Source organism: Phodopus roborovskii, unplaced genomic scaffold, assembly GCF_943737965.1.
Source record: "Phodopus roborovskii unplaced genomic scaffold, PHOROB, whole genome shotgun sequence".
NCBI lineage: Eukaryota > Metazoa > Chordata > Mammalia > Rodentia > Cricetidae > Phodopus > Phodopus roborovskii.
Window position 1 is genome coordinate 43,378,355 of NW_026126418.1, and position 23,502 is coordinate 43,401,856.

General features: G+C 40.8%; 1 protein-coding gene across 9 annotated transcripts in view; it reads left to right on the plus strand.

Annotated features, from left to right (window-relative positions):
* Positions 1-23,502, plus strand: part of Rbms1 (RNA binding motif single stranded interacting protein 1) — a 206,504-nt gene that overhangs the window by 151,592 nt on the left and 31,410 nt on the right. For all 9 annotated transcript variants that reach the window (XM_051184588.1, XM_051184592.1, XM_051184589.1 and 6 more), the window contains exons 3-4: positions 9,799-9,857; positions 14,837-14,928. In XM_051184588.1, coding sequence (XP_051040545.1) covers positions 9,799-9,857; positions 14,837-14,928 — 151 coding nt within the window. The remainder of the gene's footprint in view (positions 1-9,798; positions 9,858-14,836; positions 14,929-23,502) is intronic.

Here is a 23,502-nt window from a genome sequence, read left to right on the forward strand (position 1 = left end):
AGGGTGACAAAGCATGGAAAGTTGCTTCAGGGGTGCCTATACAGCTTTGTGGGGTAGCCCTGTGAGTGCCCTGAGTTCCCATAGCTTTGAGTCTGAGGGGCTGTCTCCTCCTTCCAGGAGGGAGCATTCCCATTTGGAGGAAACAGCCATACACAATTTCCCCAAGCCTCTCCAGTTTTCCTCTTCCAAGGCTGCTCCAGAACTTGGCTTTCGGTTAGTTTTTACTTTCCTAGTTCTTCATTTCTAGCATCTCTGGAGTTTTTTTGTTCTTTCAAAGAATCTAGCATTTTGCAATCCATGATTACCTGTCCTGTTGAGCAAGATTTTGCAAAACAACCAAGACTGGGGAAATTCTTACTGACTGAGTCATACAGTAGATAAGCACTTAGCAAATCCTTGCTATCCACAGCCCTCTCCCTTGCCATATACAACAGAACACACACCAGAAAATGCATTGAATCTGAGTTATACAGTGAAAGTGAGCATGGCACCTTCACTTAGGATGTGGCAATTGAGTGAAACTGACACCGAAGTAATTTTAGAGTATTTGCTTCACTTCAGCTTTTATTCAGAGATAATTTCTCTCTGCCTTTCTTGTGGTAGAAGATTCTGAGCCCCTGTGTCTCCACTCTTGTGCCTTTGAAGTGCTTGCTCCTCTTTATCTGCAGTATCGAAGGACAGTGTGGTTCAGGGACAAACCCTGCGGGTAATCAATATGGGAGCCTTATTTATCCCTCACCTTCAGCTCAGCTCTGGAGCCGCAACTATTGTCACAAGTGACCTTTTGAGCTAAGTAAATTTAAAGATGTCAAGCTGCTGGCTGGCGTTCCTTACTTATGTAGACCAAGTGTGTCCTTCACTGTGATGCATTTATTCCATATCTTTAGATTTGTAAGACATGAAATAAGGAAGATAGATAGTTTCCCTCCTCAGTCTCTTCTCAGCCTGGCTTCCCTGGACTGTGGGCATGGAGCATTGCTGTCCTCCAAAAGGATGAAGTGTGCTTGGTAATCAATATACTGATGCCATATTTTGTATCAGCTTTAGTGTAAGTCCAAGAAACATCCAGTTTGACTCCTATGCTCTTGACTTGTGGCAGAATCAATAACACTGAGGTCATTTTTCATTCTGTTCTAAGTGTTTCAGAAAACATGCCTGCTTTAGCCCTCTGTCATTCTGCCCTACAAGGAACAAAAGTAGTCATTTATGACTTTCAGTGCTGGAGTTGTGCAAGCACCTTCAGTTTCTACAGGTTGACTTGTGTGTGTGTGTGTGTATGTGTGTGTGTGTGTGTGTCTGGGTGTCTGGGTGTCTATCTGTATCTAAGATTTTCTATCTTGCTTTATTTCTCTTAAGTGCAACATATTAGAGCCATTTAAGAGGACTTGCTTGGACTTCTCCCATGCCCCACTCTGTAATTTTCTTTGTGCTGCTAGTTTTTTATTTCATGTTAGACTCCTAAAGTACTTTCCTTCCTATGATCCTATAAGCTAAATTAGGATAAAATTCTATCCATATCTATTTTCTAAGACAACATATAGTGGTTGTCTTCTAGTTTTACCAACTCCCCCCCCCAGTCCTCCCCCCCCACACACACACACTTTTTTCTCTCACCAAATACTTTCACTGGGAAAAAAATTGTATTTCCTGTTTATTTTTTTATGTATGTAACCAATATATGTTGAGTATTTATATGCGATGTGGAAAGAAAACTGTGCTGAAAATATGCAAAAATAGTGGGTCTGTTCTTTCTCAACATTTTACAAAATAGGGTCACATGACTATTTTGTTAAGAAAGTAGTCCAGGTTGTTATCATTGGTATCCTTATTTGGAGAGAGAGTGGAGGAAAATGCCATTATGGACCAAACTGTACTGTCTTCTATGAGGTAGGTATTCCTGGCTTTTTTATAAATGAGGATACCAAGAATGTCCCAGAGCCGGTCATTGGCTGTCTTAGAACTTGAGGCCACATCTCTGCAGCTGTAACTGCCTTCTGTCTGTTACAACCAAGTTTTCCTTATGGTAAATTACTACATAAGATGAGATTATCAAGGCAGCAGAAGAAATGCATTGTGGATTTTAGTGGAAGAGGAAAACAGTTTAAAAAAATAATCTTGATGGCTTCATCAATCCAGACCTAAAAGACTACTTCCTAAAAGTCAAGTTATGACTTGTATATTAATCAGTGTATGAGACTTTAGATCAGTAGTGTGATATAAAAACATCCTTGTGTTCTAGCATTGTATTAGTTCTCTCTAACCTAGTATTTGGGAAAAGTAATTCGGGTGCAAGCACCTGCCACTGTGAAGAGCTGTATAGTGACTTGTGAAAATAGTACTGGAATGGATGTGAACATCAGTGTGCTCTGAGACCTTCTGAAGCTGTGTGAGCTTGCTTGATTGTGATTGTGATAGAATTGCTTCTCAACTGTAATCATAAATCCATGCAATAAATCCATGTCTCTCTATAATGTTTTTATTAGAAGACAGGCTATACATTTTTCACAGACTATCCCCCTCCACCTGTGGGCATTTTTACTGTGTGTTTTTGTTTGTTTGCTTTGTTTTGTTTTTTGTGAGATAGTTTAATGTTTGTTCTCTCTGCACTTCTCCTTTCTAGCCGAATATTGTATGAACAATACTGGTTTCGTGTAGGGAAGTTGATGAGAATGGTTTCCATTGTTTATTAGTTCAAAACTCTGTAGGTAAAGGGATGATTTCATTTCAGTTTGAAGAATGTATTTATCTTTTGGTGCTGAGAAGAAACAAGTGTGTAGGTGTATGTTTCCTCTTGAAAAAGAAGTGTGGTGGGGCACTTTGTCCCAGAAACTCTGATGTCTCCATCATCTCACCTGCCGCAAGGCAGCAGGCTAACTGCCCCTGAGATCACATGATGCTGAGTTGAGTTCTGCAGTATATCCCAGTCTGCAGGCTCTGGACTGTAATCACTGACCTCCACAGCTCAGAAATGTGAACTTGAGGGTCTCCTTCTCTGTCTTCTGACTTCACAACAGGCCCCTGACTCTCCATAGCAGATACCTGGGACTGTTTTTCTCAGAAGTTTAATTGAGCACTTAAGGCCCCGCCAGTGAAGCGATTTGTCTTAAAATCTCTGCTGGCCTTTTCCCCCACCTCCACCCCACCCCCTGCTCTCTTCAGTCATCCATACTAATTTCTAGGCATACAAAGTGAACTAAAAGACGTGACTTGTCTTTGCTGATCTTGGGCATAAAGTTTTTGATGAATCTCGCTAAAATCTTGCTTTTGCCACTTAATTCTACGGTTGAAAAAAAAAAAAAATTGCAGCCAAGATCTGTTCCCTTTTTCTGGAAGGCAGGCCATTCCAGGACCTTCCTACCTTTGATTTCTGTTGTTCTCTGACAGGCTTGCATGAAACTTTTTCTGTGCTCATGGTTCTTCGTGGATCTCTGTGCTCACCAAAGGCCATCCTGCTTGGCCTGACAGTCCTTCGGTATCTGTGCCTTCTTTGTTCAGGATTCTGCAGACAAGACCTTGTGTTTTTATTTTGGTACCAAGGTGGTTTTGTACAGAAAATTCCTCACATCCCTCAAAGCACTGTCCCCTTCCTAGTAGATCTGGCATCTTATACATTTTTCATAGGTCTTGTGTGGTGAAGGTCGCACTGGGGCATGCCATGAATATCGGTGAGTTGCCTTCTTGATTTGATCTCTCCTTCCGAGCTATGCTAGTCTTGCCTGTGATCGGCTGGCCTTCCCCACCAGGGCGTCAGCTGTGTGACCTTCAGGTATGAAGTTGCTTTTCTTGCCAAACATTTTCTTTGAGGAAAGGCTGGGTTGTCTCTGGGTGCATAAGACAGTTCTCTGTACTGCATGTATACCACCCCTAGCAGCCATATAGCACACACAGATGGTCATCGGAGTTTGGCTGAAACAACTGAAATGTCTATAGATGCTTAATATTTTCATGTCCTAGACCAATTTTCTGGAAACCGTGAAAATTGTCAGCATGAAACAAAGTCTTAGAAAATCTGCTTGAACGTGATTGCCTAATTGAAAATTTTCACATCTTGTACCTCATCTTCAACTCCTACCACTTCCTTTACTAAATAAATAAAGAAAATACTACCAACTCAATGTTATTTAAGCTAGTGGAGATTCAGAATAGTGCAGGTAAATCTTTCCTCCTTGCTTGCTGACAAACTTTTCAGTTAAACGGATGCCATTTGTGCTGTTTCCCTTCGTCTGCCCAAGCGCCCAGTTTGATGAGCTAAAGCAGATTTTAGGAAATCCCCTTTTTCTGAGAGGCCCTTGACAAAACAGAACAACAGAAAGGGTGAGCTAGAAAACTCGCATCTTGAGCATCATCTCTGTGCCTATTGGGGTAGGACTGAGGTTATGGTTGAGGGGGGTGAGGCGATAGCTCTAGGTGTACACGTGGGAGGTCTGAGGTAAAGGTAAGTTTGGGGGCTTTTTGTTTTGTTTTGGTGGAGACAGGATTTCTCTGTGTCGCCCTGACTGTCCTGCCACTCACTTTGTAATCTGGCTTTGAACTCAGGGATCCACCTACTTCTACCTCCCGAGTGCAGTAAATGTATATTTGTATATGAGGTCTTTTTCTTTTTCCCTAACAACTCCAAAATAACAAGAAGAGATATGGTGACAGCCCCCAGATTTGCCATGAAGTAGATCCATGACTTTATTCCTTATAAACTTTAAGACTAGTTGTGCCTCCTCTCACTGATACATTTTTTGGGAATATCTTATCCCAAGGTAGGCCAATGTGACCTCTTTCTGAATGTCATCAGCATCCGTCCTAGAGACATTAGCAGTGACATTCTACCCTTTCCTCATCTAAAGCATGCAACTCAAAATGAAATTGCTTTGAACCTATCTGTGGTTAGTGACCCAAGTTTCTGTAATTGTCAACATGCATGGCCTTTAAGCTCTAAAGCAAACTTCTGCCCTGTATATTTGCTACTTATTAGTTGTGAGTAGACTCACTCTGCTCCTGTTTTACCATACAAAGTAGAAATCATATACCACCTATTCAAGAGAAAACAGTTGTGAAAATGAAATTATGAGACAGTCACTCAACAGTCTATGCCACAAAATAAGAGCTGTATCGGTATAAAGTAGTGTCTTTGATTCCCCCTAAATTAACTAAGTCATCAGCTTCCAATGTTTTTAATTTTCTCTCATTTTCCATACTTCATGTTATGTTATCTATATAGTCTCATCACCTTTCATTTTGTTCTTAAGGAGCCTTCATGAGTTTAAAGTAAACATAAGCTATCCTCCTATATTCATGAGCAATATTTGTCTTTCTCAGATGTATCTTTTTTGGTTAGCATTATAAGCACACAGTACTTTTTACTATTGTTTAATATGCTCATTGCTTTTACAGCTCTAGCAATATCATAGTATATTCCAAGTCTGGCACTAATACAGTAAGTAGTCCCTTAAACTTTAAATGACCAGTGTTAAGGTAACATATCAACCACGATCGCCATCTGTTGGTGGTGGTTGGTGTTGACACATGTCTCCCAAGCCCTAACATGGGAGGGGAAGAGGGGATGGAATGTGGGGAGGGAAAGAGAGTATGTGTGCACACATTTGCACATGTGTCCTTGCAACCTATAAGGAAGTGCACCACTATTCAGATCTAGGACTTTGGGTGATTTTAATCTTGTCAACCTAATATCTGTGTTCTAAATCCGGTAGTATGTATTGCTTTTGTGATTAGAATGCTATGGCAACAGCAGATCATTTTTTTTTTAAATTAGAACTAAAACATATTTGATTTGAGTTGTAAATGGAAATGGGAGAGAAAGAAACAAAGATAAAATGCAAACTAAAGAAGTTTTAGTACATTCTGAGCAGTTTTTCAGCCTTGCCCCCATGAGCAAATAGGTCTAAATGTGAATGTTCACTTGTTACCCTAGCCCTTTGAAATTCTAATCATTCTCCAGTCGTGCCTCTTAATTACTCTTCATCCTTTTACTGCTGGTGCTTCATCTAGAGTGGATTAGCTACTCTTAGCAAACAGCATCATAATGAGGGTAGAGAGGGTTGTGGTCTTAGCTTCACTACTTTGAAGTTGGCTAAAACCTAAAGAATCAACATAGACACGGTGACATTCACACAGCATAGGCTTTGCATTCTTTGGGTGTGTCCCTCCTCGGTGTTCTTAGAGTGTGCATTCTCCAATCAGGAGCCCTCATTTACCTGGTACATTTTATCTCTCTTTCCCTTAATGACTAAAAAAAAAAGCTGCAAATGGGAACAAGGGAAGCTGAAAGTTTGAAAGGTTGGGGTTTCTTTATAAACTTGTACCCAACCATCTGTTAATCTTGTGGACACTGGTGATTGACAGTAAATGTAGATTGAGTTATAACTACCTGCAAGTAAAGTTATCAGGGCAACAGTGACCATTTTGCATTATGCTCTGAGTGAACAACACGAAGATGTTTAATGAAAGGGAAACCCCTTAGCACCCCTCAGTGACTCCAAATAATCACATTGCTGTGTGCACGATGCCAGCAGACCGTAACTCCCAAGACAGAGAGTGGAAACCCGTCTACCTCTCTGTGAAATCTGTCTTTCAGTCCTGGCCCACGAGCTGATGAAAACCACAATGGAAAGTCAAACTGATAAATTTCAGAAGTGCTTCTTCTACTCCTTTCCTCTTTGTCAATCTTGAACCATGTGACCGTTCCATGTGGAAACAAACAAAAGCTGCTGGCCTGGGAAAGAGAAATCCATGCCAGTATCAGAATGGAAGTGACCATCCAGTCCATCCATGTGCTCCTTCCCCACCCCAACCTCCTTTCATAGCTGAGCTAATGACGGGCCAACTGCTTCTCACAATGACTTCATAAATAGGTTGCCATGAAAATTTAAATACCATACCTTCTTTGAACTTTGGAATTTTAGGCAAAGTCTTAGGTTCAAACCGTAATTTTTGTTTTGTTAGGATTTTTTGTTTTGTTTTTTGAGCATTTACAATAATGGGAAGTAATAATAGATTATGAAGATAAATAAAATATATAACATGTACATAACACCACACATAACCTCATCGTTGTTCTTGGCATAGCTTTAAGGGCATAGTAGGTAACTGTAATCCCCTTTATTAGTTCTTCAGTGAGTCAGACAATTAAGACTGGCTTCTGGGAAAGGAAGATTTGCACAGGTCCTTCGGAATCAAGATGGGTAAGCTGGGATAATGGACAGATGGGATGGACATGTCTAAAGTGGTATTTGAGGTAAATTTACACAGACAGGTCCTCTTAGGAGGACTGGTGGAGGCAGGGGAACTGGTTGGTGTTTTTTAAGTAAGTCTAGATAGCGTAGGGAAGGAGGGGAGTTTGGAAGCATCAGAGAAAGTCAGCATGGTTAAGGTCTTCATTCAGGAATGGCTGCATTGGTTCAGTTCAGGGTAACCTGAGCTCGGTGGAAGACTGGGGGAGCGAAAGTGTAATTGAATAAAGTTATGGGAAGGAGATGGAGTGTGTGTTAGAGATGCTTCCAGAATAGAATTTAGAAGAGGCAATTTTTAACTCAACTGGCTATCTTAACAAAATATTAGACCATTTAAGTAAAAAGAAGAAGTAAAGACATAAACAAAAGCTTTTGCAGAATGTGTGTGTGTGTGTGTGTGTGTGTGTGTGTGTGTGTGCGCGCGCGCGCGCGTGCATGCACGCGCGTATTAAAGTCAGGAAAGAGAAATGGCATCATAAAAAGTTAATTAGCTACATCTCTGGATAAATGTCCAAATAAGGGCCGAGGATCAAAGCCTAAATGAAAGAGGGAGGCAAGGAAGTAGAATGGACATGGAAGCCCCAAATGGGCCCTTGAAATGAAATGAGAGCCACCCCTGTGGGTACTGATTCCCATGGGTGAAGAGAAGTGCACGGTGTGTAGGTGTGTGAGTGACAGTGTCATACAGAGGTGTGGCCTGAGTGTCGTCCTCTTCACATTCCCCTGCATCTCTGTGTCTTTGCCATCATGATGTGTTCAAGGCAGCAGCAGCAGAGGGGATAATGCCAACTCCTGACCTGCTCCTAAATCTCCTACTATTTGACAAAAAGCCAGTGCTCTGAGACCTCGGGCATAGTAGCATAACTTCAGTGACTGTCAGTCTCCTTAATTCTGAGCTGGAGTCATACCAACTTCAATATGCTTTTGGAAACTTGTGGGTGACAGAATCTAAGAAATGGTTTATTGAAGACTGCAAATGGGAGAATTCTGGGAATCACAAAGCATGTGACCTTGGAAGTTGAGTAGATGCTAAAGGGTCATCTTCGTCTTCTCTTTCCTTGTTTTTGACATTTGTGCTTCTTTACGTCTCTTTTTGTAAACGTAGTGATCCAAGTTGATGCTCTTACAGATGCTCAGTGCTTCTTCAGGGAATTGGAGGTGTTTGTGCTGCATTATGCCTCTTGGATGTAATTATCATTGGAACCTTAAATTATCTTTACTTTCATGCCCAGTTAGAATTCATTTGACTACGTGATTATACAGAATGGACAAGAGAGGTAGCTCAGACCATTTGTTTCTTCCAGACAAATGTATTTCAGCTGCTTTTAACATACAAGTATAAGTATGTAATACTCAGAGTAGTGTAAAACAGGATGCAGATTTCTTAGACTGCCTATCATACCTAAGACACTTGAGTTTCTTTTATCTCCCTCCCCAGTGCCTCAGAGTGTTTGTGACATGCTGGACAAGTGCTCAACCACCCAGCAATAAGACTCATTCCATCTTTTAATCCTCAAAAGTCAATCATGAGAAGGGCATAAGAGAACATGTTTGAAAACTTGTAAATTAACCATCAGGAAAGTGCAATTTTAGAACTTATCTATGTATACGTGAGGAAATGTGCCCTGCATATTTCTCTCGAGTTTACTTTGATTTTAAAATATGTAAATATTGTTTTGCAAACTTCCCTGGGTTGTTAGAAACAAGCATTCGTAACAGTGCTTCTCCTCGCGGTCTACACCAAGAGGGTGTGAGTTTAGTGTCCGCCTGTGTACGTAAATTACATTTAACCTTTAGCAGCAGTGTACTAAATCAGAGGAGCCCACATTTTCCCTCTTCCCAACTTCTATGACACCATAAGGAATTTAACTCCATTTCTCATGCACACAATCATTAAATTAGTGAGTAATGTTTTAATGTCTCAACCGTCCCTCTTATACACATATGCATATTCATTCTCGCTATACTAATAGTTATTACTGAGCTAGAACTTGATATTCGTAACATTTATAAAGTCTTTGGCAAAGGAAAAAGAAATAACCCTTTCTCTTACCACTATCTTTTAAGTTTGTTAAGCATAATACATCTACATCTGCCACCCAGCCTGTGACCACACAGCACACTGTTCGCTGAGCTACAGTGAACAGAATAATATAACAGCTTTTCTCTGTCTGTATATCATAAAAGCTGTGTGGGTCATAGAACTTTTAATAGATCTGTGGCCTTGTGTTTGGCTTTGTAGTTGACCACAGACATAATGTTACCAGAAGGAAAAAAAAAATTGTATAGAGTGTATAGTGCATTTTTATTTCCCTGAAGATTGTCAGGAAAGTACCTGTTCTTCAAAGCTAGACATCAAACTTAATACAGAGCTTCAAAGGGGAAGCCTGGCTATTCCATTTTAGTTAAGTTCAGAATTCTCATTGTGTGCCCCTTAGTAGAGAACATTTTGTGCTTTAAAGTTTGCAGATGTTGGGGGAAAAAAATAAGTGTGTTCTTTGGACTTCGACATGAATAAGAGTTCCTTATGGCGTCTTCTTGTTCCCTTTTCATTTAGATATGGGAAAATCGTCTCCACAAAGGCAATTTTGGATAAGACGACCAACAAGTGCAAAGGTACGTGTCTGTGGGCAGTCATTTCCTCAGTCATAGCTTATGATGGAGCGGTCTTAGGTTTCACAATTAACCTCACGGTGTTAAAAAGCAAGTCTTATGTGTCACCCAGTTTCTGTCTTGCACAAAGTCAGCATATTGCTTACGTTTGTTTTGTCCCTCGTAGAGTTTTGGCTGGAAACCCCACAACTAGCAGTTTGCCAGAAATCTGCCAGAAATCTGGATTTGGCGCCAGTAGAGTTAACATGTAAAATACAAGTTGGCATTTAGCCCCTGCCTCTAAAAGGGGGGGGGGGGGATAGTAAAGCTAGAGAATAGCTTTTCTTTCCTGAGCCCGGGGAGATTAGAGCTACTTACTGGAGACCATTGGACTGTACCAAAGAACTGAAAAGATTACATATTGTGTAAATTGGCTCTATTAATTAGAATAGAGTAGTTTTAAGCAGTACTTAATTACATGTTTCAATACTCCCAATTGTTCTCTGCTGAATGCCTGTTGACAATATTGGCGGCAGGGAGGAGAGAACCATTTTCACTGACCAAATTGTACCAGGGAAGGGAGGTCACGCGCCCCTTTGAAATATGCTGCTGCATTAATTTGATGCACTGACCTTCAGTTTTCCATGCAATTAGGATGAGCTCATCCAGCTCCTTGAGCTGCAAGTGAAAGCGTCCAGAACCAGGCAGCGCAGATGCTCTGGGCATCTGACTTTTAATGATCCTGCATCTTAACAAAAGGCATGTGATTTCTAGGAAAATGGAAGAATGGAGTCAGCTGACTTTGAATCTAACTACTGACCCCAGGAATTGAAGCAGGGTTGACAGGAATAGGCAGAGAAGGCAAATCTCCTCATTAATTAGACCCCAGTTTTTCAAGTAATAGTGATGGGGCATTGGCTTAGCAATGAAAAAGGCAGAGAACATAAATGAAGCCTAGGGTGAGGCCTCCCCTTGTAAGCCAGTCCTTTCCTTTAATCTAGACTTGAAGTGGTTCATTGTATTCGCTCCTCTTCAAAGTGCCTAGATTTAAAAGAGCTATTGTGGCAAATATCTAAGCCCATGTTTAATCAACATGGCATATTAAGGCAGTTTTGCCTTAGGACAGTGAATAGAGTGTGCTTTATGTAGAATGGTACCCAATAAATATTTAAAACAAATTAAACCAGAGAGAGCCAAATGCATGAAGAAATGCATGCACTTAGTTGCCAAGATTAGTCTTATTTAGCATCAATAAATGATTTGGGAGATCAGACACACACACACACACACACACACACACACACACACACACACACACACACACACACGTCTTTTGGTTTTATGAAGGAAAAATAGGCTCTTGCCAAGCACAAAGCAGGAAGCTGATCTTAAAAGTATACTTCAAACTGGGAGAGAAATCACAGTGGATAAATGGTTTTAGTCTGTCATACCTTCCTCCTTTCTTTCTCATTCCAGAGGAATCTGATGTGGCAGTTCATAATGCTGAAAAGGCAGAGCCGACTGAGTAGGAGAGACCTGTCCTCCCCTCTGATCTCTAGTGCCAGATTGAAAGCCACTCCTGTGTGCTCTTCTCCAATGGCTGCCTATTTCCTAGAAACCAGAATTCTACATGTGTTCAGTGTAGTCTAGGCAAGGGTGTGAGTAAAAAGAAAGGACAGCTAATCTCCCACTACCATATGCAAAGCTGCATGATTGGAAAGTTCACAGATAAAGTGGAGAGATTAATGAGGCTTCTAAACGGAAGTATGGGTGGTTCAGAGCTCATGTTCCATCCAGCAAGTCTCCTAGACACCTTCCTTATCAAGCAGGTCTTAGGCAACACTACCCTGTGGGTGGGGCCAGGTTCTTTCCAAGATTCTCAGTTTTGCTAGTGTCTGGGTAGTGTGCATCAGTGGCTGTGTAGAGTGTGGAATATGAGTAAGGGAAGAAGATGATTAAGAGTGGGTTTATAAAGTTACGCGGGCCAGAACGAGTTTGCCGGACGCGGAACTAATGTTGAGACAAATGAGAAGTAACAGTTTGTTTCATAAGAAAGCCAGATAACATGCCACCTATAGTAACTTGCTGTGGTCATGATATGTGCATGTGTATAAGGTCTTTCACATATGATAGTTTGGGTGAATACAGATAAGTTAGTACATAAGAGGTTATAGAGAATTATTATAAATGAGAAACACTATATTATTTGTTGTTGTTTTGAAATAGAGTTTCTCTGTCGCTTGGGAACCTGTCCTGGAACTTGGCTTTGTTGACCAGGCTGGTCTCAAACTCACAGAGAGTACCTCACTCTGCCACCACCACCTTGAATACAATTTTTAGAGATTAAATATATTTAAGTAGTTCACACATGACACCAAGAGATCGTAGAAGGTCACTTATTTGGGGGGAAGCTGAAGAAAATGTTAAATCTAGATAAGGTGCATTAGTTGTTGAAAATTCAGTTGGTATTTTATATTTCAAGTTTTGTTAAAATTTAGCAAAAAAAAAAAAAAAAGGTTTTTACCAGTAATGTCATACAATAGGTTAGGACAGAAAACCCCCAAAGGCTTCACTGAGAAACTGAGTTATAGATGGGGCATGAATGTACATTAAATATAAGAATAACGTGGGTGAGTATAAATCAGGCCAATAAAGAGAAGACAGAGAAATTTATCGCAGAACAAACCTGTGTTTGATAGAAGCCAAATAAGAAATGTAAAGCCCGTGTTCAGTCATCTCACAATGGGGCCAGACTTCAGTAAGCAAAATGAATATGACTGGGACCTGATGATTTAATCTCCTAGGGTCATCAGTGATCAAACCTGCCTGTAATTTAGTGCGGCCCCCCTTCAAAGACAGCTGCACCCCTGTTTATGCAGTGAGATCTAATTAATTCTATAGATTCTTCATAAAATTTTACAGGTCTTGCCTTTACTTGAAAGTAGCACAGATAAATGGATAGCACACGGTTGCATGTTTACCTATTTTACCATCAATAAATGGTTATGAATTCCTAGAGTAGGATTCGACAAAGGCCAGAAACACATGCTAACAATGACTGAATGAGACAATTGTGTGTTTCTCTTATTAAGACGATAAAAACAAAGAACGGTCCTATTACATAGGCACACCGCAACTTCAAGTACAACAGATAGCATCCTAGTGGAGATGCTCTGCTTATTGTAATTTACTGGTGGTGGCAGAGTTGGTAAAAGGAAGTGTACATCAGTAGTAGCGGAGTGTTTGTTTGTGATCTCCAGAAATTGTGGAGTTGTATGAGAAAGACTGAGGCAGAATTTGCCTGAGAATCCTGAGCGTGGTGCATATTAGCATGAGCCCCAAATATGTTCAACCTGTCTCCAACCCTGGCAGTTGAGGAGCCTGGTCTGCTTGGGATGGGATCAGCTGCCTCCCTTTTCTTCTCATCCTGGCTATTTCTATACTGGTTCAATCAAATCAAGTCTCTCGATCCAATGCTAAGTACAAGAAAGAAGCTGCTGCTTGCTTCAGCTTCTGCATCCATCTCTCCTGAATTTCCCTAAATTGTCAACTTCTATAACCAATGGTCTGTTCCGTTACAACTTACTTTGCGAAGAAGCAAGTTTTGAGGCTGGTGTTAAGTCACGGCAGTTGTGTTTTTATGTTTAACTTCATTGCTATATGCTTGGTCCCCCTGACACTTGAGCACAACACTCTCAAAATTACCATTTCTTCTTAAATTCTAAAGATCAATAGTAGGCTTGGCTCCTCTGCTTTACTAAATTGTGCCTTTCTTTTTCCAGTGATACTTACTTAAATTAATTGGAGAGCCAGGTGTGGCCGTGCATGTACTCATGAGGACTGAGGAGGAGTGCAGGTCCCAGGTAGCCTGTGCTATGTAGTGAGACCTTGCCTCAAACAAAGATTTTAAAAATTGAAATACGGATACATCTGTGTACACACATGTATGCACACAAGTATCATAGAGATATATGCCTATATAAAAATTTCGTATGACTGAAGTTCAGAGAAAAGCTAGTATTTGGGCTAGGCTTCTAGCTAGTCTTTTAAATTTCACTAAGTATGCTTGCCCATTCCTCAGTATAAAGAGCTATTGCAATGAAAACTGATTGTCTGCTTTCACACAGTGGTTTCTGATGGATCTACAAGGGTCATGGGTTCTTTGCTCTATCCTGTGACAGTCCTTGCTAGTCTGCCCTGCTAGGTGCCATCCATGTGTATATTTCCAGTGATACCCGCCTCAGCCCTCCACCTCCTCATCTCCCGTTTTGATTCACTGTGGCCTGGAACATAGATGCTGAGCTCATTAAGAGTCCTTGTGAAAGCATGGGTAAATGAGCCTGAGGAGTGGCCTGTCTTAGGGGTGTCTTGCCTGCTGCTGCTGTCTTTAGTCTTCACACAGAGATGGATGAAATAACTGTTTCAGGTATCTGGAAGCATGTCCACCTTCTCCTTTAATGAGCACTTTTCACTAGGTATTTTAGTATCAAATGCTCATGTTTACTTTAGCTTAGGATACTATGGGATATTGTATAGCATACATAATTTTTGTTTCTGTCACTTTTGGGCTCAGTCATATAGCTCCATCTTTTTTATTATATCCTTTAAAAGTTTGTCTGAAGTTGTCTCTCATGACACTCCCTAATGTCCCTTTATTTTACCTTGATGAGCAACTTAAATGTCAGGTGTTTTCCAACTCAGCTATAGAACTCCTGAGAAGATCTGTAAGAAGACAAATCTCATGTCCCCATCAATACCTACAGACACACCCATACATACACATATATACACACACCCATACATATATATACACACACCCCTGCACACACACACACACACACACACACACACACACACACTTTTAAAGGATGCTTTGAAGCCACTGTACCATGGAGGCATCTACTTCTGTTGCCTAAATCAGAACCAAAAGTCTTTTTTTTTTTTTTAAATCACATTATATAATCAAAAGGTAATGTCTTAAGAAGAATGTCTTTGCATTTCAGGTTATGGTTTTGTTGACTTTGATAGTCCTGCAGCAGCCCAGAAAGCTGTCTCTGCTCTGAAGGCCAGTGGAGTCCAAGCTCAGATGGCAAAGGTGAGTGGACGCCTAAAGGTTGCTGCCCCTCTGACCCTCCTAACACTTAGCACCCAGGCATCCTCAGCAATAGAAATTATGCAAAGTCTTTCTTCCTCATATTCTAAAGGAGGGCTGACAAATGCATATATTTACATAGTAACTTATATAACCCCATTAGTAAATCCAGAAATAGCAACTGATTTTCTTGGATAATCAGAATTCCAGAAGGCTTTAATCTCTATACTGTTCTCTTGAAAAAAAAATAGTGCTTTATAATTCATTGCCCAAAGAAGTAATCCATCAAAGCACAGCTCTAAGAGAAGGTAATGGGATATATATGTCTCCAAAGCAGAATGAGAAGTGTTTGGGTAGTGGAGAGAGACCAGCAGAGAGAGATAAGGAGTGGGGAGGGTAAATAACAAAATACTATATGAATGTGTGTATGTATGTATAGAAATGTCACAGTGAAACCCATTCCTTTGCATGATTATCAGAAGATTCATTTGGTAAGGTAACTGGGGGAGGAAACTGGAAGGTGGGGGTTGGTAAAGTGATTACCATGCAAACACAAGGACTTGAGTTCAGATCCCTGGCAGGCATGTAAAAAGCCAGGCTCAGTGGAATATTTCAGGAATCTCTGTGCTGAACAGGGGATAGGAGGGTATCACAGGCTTGCTTGCCAGCCAGTCTAGCTGAATTGGTGAACTCCAGGTTCAGTGAGAGACCCTGCCAAAAAAATAAGGTGGAGAGAGCTATTGAGAAAGTTGTCTAATGTGAACGTCTGGCCTCCTCACACAGATGCACACAACTAAGGTAGAAAAGGTAATTGTGCATAGAATGCCATAATTTGAAGGGATATATAACTGGCTCACACGTGGATTTATGCAAATTGGAGGTTGGATGTAAATGAACGCCATAGATGCGGTTTTACCTGTATAATAGCCAAATGATTTTTACATGCTGGTTGTTTATGTAGTTTTATGTGAACTTTATTCAAGATGTATTTCTGGTGAACTCTAAGCATTCTAGGTGAGAAATATTGTTGAAATATTTCTCCTTGTGAGACATATGCCTAAGTACTCAAGGACTATAAAACGGAGACCATATGTTTCATGCTTCACAAGCATTCTAGCACAGTATGCCTGGGTTTTAATTACTGTAAGACATAATGCTTTCCCCGAGTTTTATTCTCTTTTGCTAGTTATCTTGCAAGGTTAGAAACCTAGAATCCAGGAATGTCACTTACAAATGTGAATGGATTGACTGACTACTCCGTGTCATATCACAGTCATCATCAAAGCCAGATACTGCTAGAGATGGCTCAGTTTGTAAACATACTCGCTGCCACGCCTGATAACCTGAGTTCAGTCCCTGGGACCAATATAGTAGAAAGGGGGCACTGGCTCCTACAGCCTCTCTGATATCAATAAGTACACTGTAGCATATGTTCACCAATACCTCCAAATGTATAAAATGCTTAAAGCCTTAAGTTATTTGATGAACTTAGAAAAGTTAGTTTAGCATGATGAAAATTACTGACCCAGTAGTCATAATCCTAAAACTAAAGAGACTTCAGGTTGTTCTCCAACTTTCTTTCAGTGAGTTTTGTTTTTCTTTGAGTCTGGGTCTCCCATATCCCAGGTTGCCCTTGTACTCCCTGTGTAGCTGAGGATGACCTTGAACTTCTGATCTACCTCCACCACCTGACTGCTGGGATTACAGACATGACCTACCATATGTAGCTTCCAACTGTGCATATTTTTATTTAAAAAAATAAGTAAGAATAAGAAAGAGGCAACTCTTGAAGGACCGTGCATCTCTTACATTATATACTAAACACATCTCAAAGACACATTAACTGTCCTGGTTTTTATAAAGCAAATGTAAGCTTGAATGATAGCTATCCTTATACGTACATAGTACCTACAGTATATTTACAAAGATAATTATGGTTTGTTTTTTGGTTTGTTTTGTTTGTTTTTTTTCTGCATCAGTTTCTGTGGCAAATATTCAAGCCTAAAATTTGGCAGTATGTTATTTCCAGTCTTCTTTTCAAAAGAGCAGTAGTTTTCTATCTATTACCGGGCTTTATGAAGTACAGAGGGAAATAATTGGTTACTGTCCTTGGCTCCTTCTGAATAGTATCACACAGTCACTCCCTGAGGAACATTCACATGTCCAGAAAAGAAGGCTTATGGAAGTTCAAGGACTATAGGAAGACATGTACCACCTGAGAAGACCTGATAAGTTAGATAAGTTAGCTGTTCACAGTTCTACAGCTGCCAGGATAGAGACATACTTTGAGCGTAAGAATCGACACAGATAAAGGTTTCAGGAACTCATAAAAATGATCCCCTTCCTAAAGTAATCATTCTCTATAATCTTGGCATGGATTTGGCCTTTGGGTGTTCTTCACCTCCAGAATATGAGTTAAAACAAATAGAAGCTGACTAGGAAGCATCTTGTTTTCAGATGATTGCCTATCATATGAGCCATGCCCAGTTGGGTGTTGACCAGCTATGAGATTGTAAGCACATTGTGAACACAGGTAGTCTGCTCTGTATCCCAATTTGTGGCACATTTGCCCTGTCCCTTAATTGGCATGTGACTGGACATAGATAAGCAGGACTTAACCAGAAAACCACAATTCTGTCCTTCCCTCTATGCATCCTAACTCACTCTGCAAAGCTCCACCCTTCTCTTTCAGTAATATCCAGGAGAGGTCCCATGGCTCCCATAACAACTTCCCTTTTCAGAAAGTCCCTTCTCTTGATTTTTCTCCCCTAAATGCCATAAAATACAGCATCTCTTTCAGTATATCTACAGCCATCCCTGTCAGTATTCCTGTTGTCCAACCTCATTCAACACAGTGTTTAAGTAAGATTCTAGGTGGGGGGCATCCTTACATTTCATATGCAGCATGTAGAATGTGGGTCATGGATAGACGTTTCAGACTACCCAGAGCTCTACAAAATATGTGAGGCTTGGCTGTTGCTGGTTCCAAGGGGGGCATCACAGACTACATTGCAATTATCTGCTGGCAACAGTATTGATTATTTGGTGATCTGGAAGCAGCATTTTGAAGGTTTCCATCCCGATGATCATTTATTATGTGCACTTGTAGAATGACATGATGGATGAGCTTAGTTACATTGTAGCTAAATCTAATTATGTTTTAGAAGATTGGTTGGGGTTGTGACTGGTATGTAATGTATTATAATTTTTTCATACTAAAATAATGCAAAATATTTTAACATTTGATTAATATTTTGAAGCTAAACACTTGAAGAAGAGATTATTAATGTATGATATGCAGTGCTTGTAATTTAAATACACAGTCCTGTTTCACTGAAATTCTGAGTATCAGGTAACAGTGGTGACATTTCACTTCCCGAGTCAGGTCTGTCCCTCACAGTGTGTGTTCTTAACCAGTCTCGGCTCCCTAGCTGTGTTTTCTTACCCTTGGGAGTTGGAGCACTAGCGGAGGATGGGAAGGTCTATCAGCCTAACAGTGATGTGGTCTGGCTGACATTCTCTCACGGGCAGCACACAGATGTTGTTTCTCCTAAATTATGATGACCATTTTTCTGAGCTCTCTACCCATCCCCCAAGCTAACTGTCAGCCTTTCTCTGATGAGCTGTCTGTGCCTGCCCTCCTAGGCAAGCCTTCCTATGGGGAGTCTAACTCACTCCAAGGCTGCTCAGTGTCTTCCACTTCTTTTGGGTTTTTGAGAGAGGACTTACCACATAGCCCAGAGTGACTTTGAATGGTGATTCTTCCTCATGAATGCTGGGATTATTCAATGTATCACCAAGCCAGCATCCAATGAATCTTCATTCTCATCTACCTTTGCCAACCATTAGTAAAAGAGTAATTACTTCCCAGCCGCTCTGGTAGGCCCCTTCAGTCAGCTTTCTCCCTTTCTATTGTTCTGCTTTTGAATCATACATCTCGACCCATTGTATGCTGTGAGCTGGTGGGGTACAGATCAAGCTTTCTGTCAGGCCTGCTGACAGCCCTGTTGCTCAGCTGCTAATGAGTGGGTAAAAGACCACATGTGGGGGCCCAGAACATGGCTGCCTTTCTCTCCACATAAATGTCATTCTCAGCCTCTGTGTCTCCTCCAGACAGATAAGAGCTGGATGATCAGCCACTCATCCTAATCCAACCGTAGCCAGATTCTTGCAGGCGTTCACTAGGTTGTCTACTTTCTCGCTGTGGAACCTGGGAACACCAACACCCACTGTCAAAACTGAGTTAGAAGTCTGATTTATCAGCATGTAGAAAAAGGCAGGGGCCTTTCTAGGGTTGCCCCTGAATACTGTCCTAGCAGCTTTAGTATTGAGGAGCATAGTGTATTAGAGGCTCTGTTTGAAAGAAATCTTTACAATGCATTTATTCAAACCAGGCTTAGGTATAGGTTGACTCTATAGGTAATATCAGTGACACACTCTGAATGCCAGCTTCCAGGAGGGTTAAGAACAAGCCCCACTCTACAGGGGACATGATTCTCCATCATCCGCACAGAGGACCAATGTCCAGGGATGCTGACTATTGTGCAGAATATATTTTTTAAGAGCTGGTTTCTTTTGTTTGTTTTGATTTTTTAATCGTTAAAGTTAGAAACTGCTTTTTAAGTACAAGCAGATGTCTTGTTCTCTACCATAAAATCATGGGTTTGAATACCTGGTCTTAACTTCATTCTCTTACACTGATGAACTCAAGGATTATCTGATACACATCTTTTGAGGAAAGAATTTTTCTAAAGGAAGTTTAAGTGTGATTTGTATGGTCACACTATAAGGGGCCAGTCACTGTTCACTTTCTTCTAGTGAATTAATTAGGATGCTGCATTGTGTTAAAATAAATATATATATAAATATATATAATATATTTATTATATAAATAAAATATATATATATATATTAAAGTTGTTCCCCCTTGTGTAATCTGAAACATCAAAGGGGCACTTAGATGAGGGGAGGCAGAGCTAGAATGTTGCTTGACACACTGGGTACCTGGGCTAGGGTATGAGCCCACAGATACTTAAAACCTAATTTCCAAACTGTAAACAGAACATTAAAGGGACTAGTTCTCATTCATGCTCTAATCTACACAGCCTTGCTCAGTACTTGCCATGTGGTCTTTGCTTTATTGATTAAAAGTATTAACTAATTAAGAGAAAAGGCTTTATCCCATGGTTGAATAAACACTGAGGATTCGGAAAAGGGGTGCTTAGAGATTACATCCATGGAGTAGTACCCTAACAAAACTTAAACAGAAATGGCCTTGGACTTTTTGGAAAGCCAATGTATGTGAAACATAGCAGATGTTTCAAATGTGTGTCTTCTTTTCACATAAAAGGCGCCATTCTAAGTCAGATGTGATGGCTCATGCCTGTAGTCACAGGATGTGGGAAGTTGAGGCAGGAGAATTGCTATGAGTTTGAGGCCAGCCTGAACTACATAGTTTAGCTTAGGCTAAACAGATGTGAGACCCTGCTTCCAAAAGGGAAAAGGAAGGAAGGAAGGAAGGAAGGAAGGAAGGAAGGAAGGAAGGAAGGAAGGAAGGAAGGAAGAAAGGAAGGAAGGAAGGAAGAAAGAAAGAAAGAAAGGAAGAAAGAAAGAAAAGGCAGATTCTATTAAAAGAAAGACAGATAACTGACTAAAAAGATGCAAGGCATGACTGACACAGAATGACTCCTATAGGCCTTTCTTTGTCCCCTTCTAAGGCTGGCTGGGGGTCAGCAGACAATCAAGGATAGTTAAGTTTGCACATTTTTCTCAACAAATCAGCAGGCAAATGAGCAGGAATTCAGTTCCCCTTACCCGGAGGCCCACCACACTCTGAGCAGTCTGCAGGCACACACCCATCAGCGGCGATCTGCTCGTGGGTGAACTTATTCTGTACCAGAGAAAACAGACAAAAACAGATGTCTGCTCCTCCTGCCAAGTCCCTTTCTTGCATTTTAGGAACCATTCCACAAGCACAGGGAGGGTTTTGTTAATTTCTTTCAGATGATGACTGAGTGCCGTACACCATGTGGGGACCTCCAAAGCCTGGCTTTTCTACTCAAGTGAGCATTAGTGCCAGTTAGCCCTCTCACAGCCAGTGGGAGACTTCTTTCTCCATGTGTTAGAAAAGCTCCTGAACCCAGTCTATGCCTGGGGACAGAAGAGGCCCATTGGCTACCTGTAATTCACAAAATAACGTTTTTAGACACGGCAATTTATTATTTAGACATAATGAAACAGGGTTGTTTAAAGATTTTAAAGAGACTAAATTAATCTCCATTCAAAACCCTACCAATTACTATAAATACTTTATGTCCCATTTCCTATGAATATATACAGTAATGAGACTTCATGGACATTTAGAGAATTTGATTGAGGTGTGTGGGTGGCTGGTACAACCAGCCTGGGGTTTCATCCCATTCTTCTGTGTTCTAAGTTTTAAATTACTGCAACATTGTGGGCAGTGTTTGCAGGACGGGTTGAACATGGAAAGAAAGAATACATAATACTAGCTGTTGTGATAATCCCAAATGGGGAAACTTAACTGATAAAGTTGTTACCAGAACTCTTCAAAAGCCTGGGACGTGGCTCAGCATTACAGTACCTGCCTAGCACCTGAGTTCAAATGCCCAGGATATTTTTTTAGTCACAGGAAATATTTAGATATATTTAATCCATTGTATGTCACTCTTATCAGAGTGATTGACACCCCCCCATCCCACCTGCCAAACACAAACACAGATCCCTTCAGGTTTTTAACCATTTCAATATTTGTGAGGTCTCCCCCACTAATGATGAGCCGTCAAGTTAAATTAAAACTCTATAAAGTATATATTGCTTTCATTAATATTTATTCCAGAAGCAACTAAGACACATTAGGAAGTATTCAGGTGGACCTTGTCAACTCCCCTTTTTAAAAGACTTGAATGTGTAAAGAATTCTATGAGCATGCTTGAATAGAAAGTCATTGAAATCTTCATAATCATAATTTCAAAAGTCTAAAGAATTTTGTGTGCATTTCTTACATAACACTCTAAGGCCATTGCAGTATATCTTTGTCTAAAAAGTGTTTTCATGACCTTTCATTAGCCAGTTCCTGCTTTATTCTGTACCTAAGCATGATTTAGGAATCTTAGTCATGTCCCTCCCCTACTTTGGTGCCTCTGTTGCCTCATTTTGCAGAGTGTGGCTCTGCACCTCTCCCAGCACACCTCCAGAGAATACTTCCCAAAACATGGTGCTTTGTATCAGGTTCCACATCTCTCTCCTAATTGGAATTGCTGTGGAAGGAAGCACTCATATTAGATGGGAATAGATGCCCAGATGGGATCTTAACACTATTGCCTAGGCTGGTCTGTGTAGCCCAGGCTGGCCTTCAACTTACAGCAATTCTCTGTCTCAGCCTGTTCAAGTATTACTCTCATAGGCATGAACTCTAAGGCAGAGCACAGGGTTTCAAGGAAGTTTGTCGCTAGGACAGGGCTATGTGGTCATTTTCTTCAATGTTAGCACTCCTGGAGTAGGAGAAAATCTAACGCTGAAACTGACAAAGCAGGCCACCTCCCTAGGTACCACTGCACAGTCTGTTTCAGCCTCTTGACTTAGCTTGTTCTCTATGTCCCATGTTCTCTCAACAAACTTAACTCTCTCATCTTTAAGAGAGAGAGCCCCCAGCCATCCTCCCAAAGTGATTTGTACATGCCAAGCCTTCAACACACATGTTTTTCCCCCCTCTTTTGATCTGTAAGCTGCTGGAAGATGGGACTGGGGTTATCATTCTTTTATAGTGAGAGTCTGGGAAGCCTGAGGTTCAGTGGAAGAGCCCTTTTCCTATGAAGCTATTTTCGAGGAGCAGTAACTCTGCTTGTGTAGGTTTTCACAGGAACAAAGAAAGCTTCAGAGACTTGGGAGGTTAAACCCAAAGTGAGATGGCTCTTGGAGGAACTGTGTGATTACTTGGTGAAGTTGGTAGAGGCAGCAAGTGAAGTGAAAATAAGGGGACAAGGCTCCTTCTCTTGACCCACCTTAGGAGAACTTAAGAACTTTTAACACGTGAAAACAGCTTTTTATTGTCTTTCCTTGTATTTTGAAACACTGCAAGTGCTATTGCCCTACATCTGCTTGAATAACTTGGCATATTTTCAATATTAGATATACTTTATCTAGCTGACAATAGGATGTTTTGTTCAGTGGTACCACGCTAAACCCTTCTAATCTCAGCTACATAGGTGCTGTTTTGATTGGCCTGTGAATGGTTCATGAAGGAGATTGTTCAGTTGGTTGCTATTGAACATTTTGAAATTTTTCATTTTTTTATTGGACCTGCCCATAACATACCCTAGAACCTGGATCATCAGGGCACAGAACAAATACTCTATTCCTTCTTTCTTAGCTAGATCAGGTAGTTCTAAGGGCAATCTTCATTGTCCAGCTAGATCAGGTAGTTCTAAGGGCAATCTTCGTTGTCCATACTTCTCTTAACTTTAATTCTTGGGAATACCAAGACATTTAAGTCAAGCCCAGGGCTTCATGCCAGACAAGAGCTCTAACAGTGAGCTGGAACCCCCCCCCTCAAAA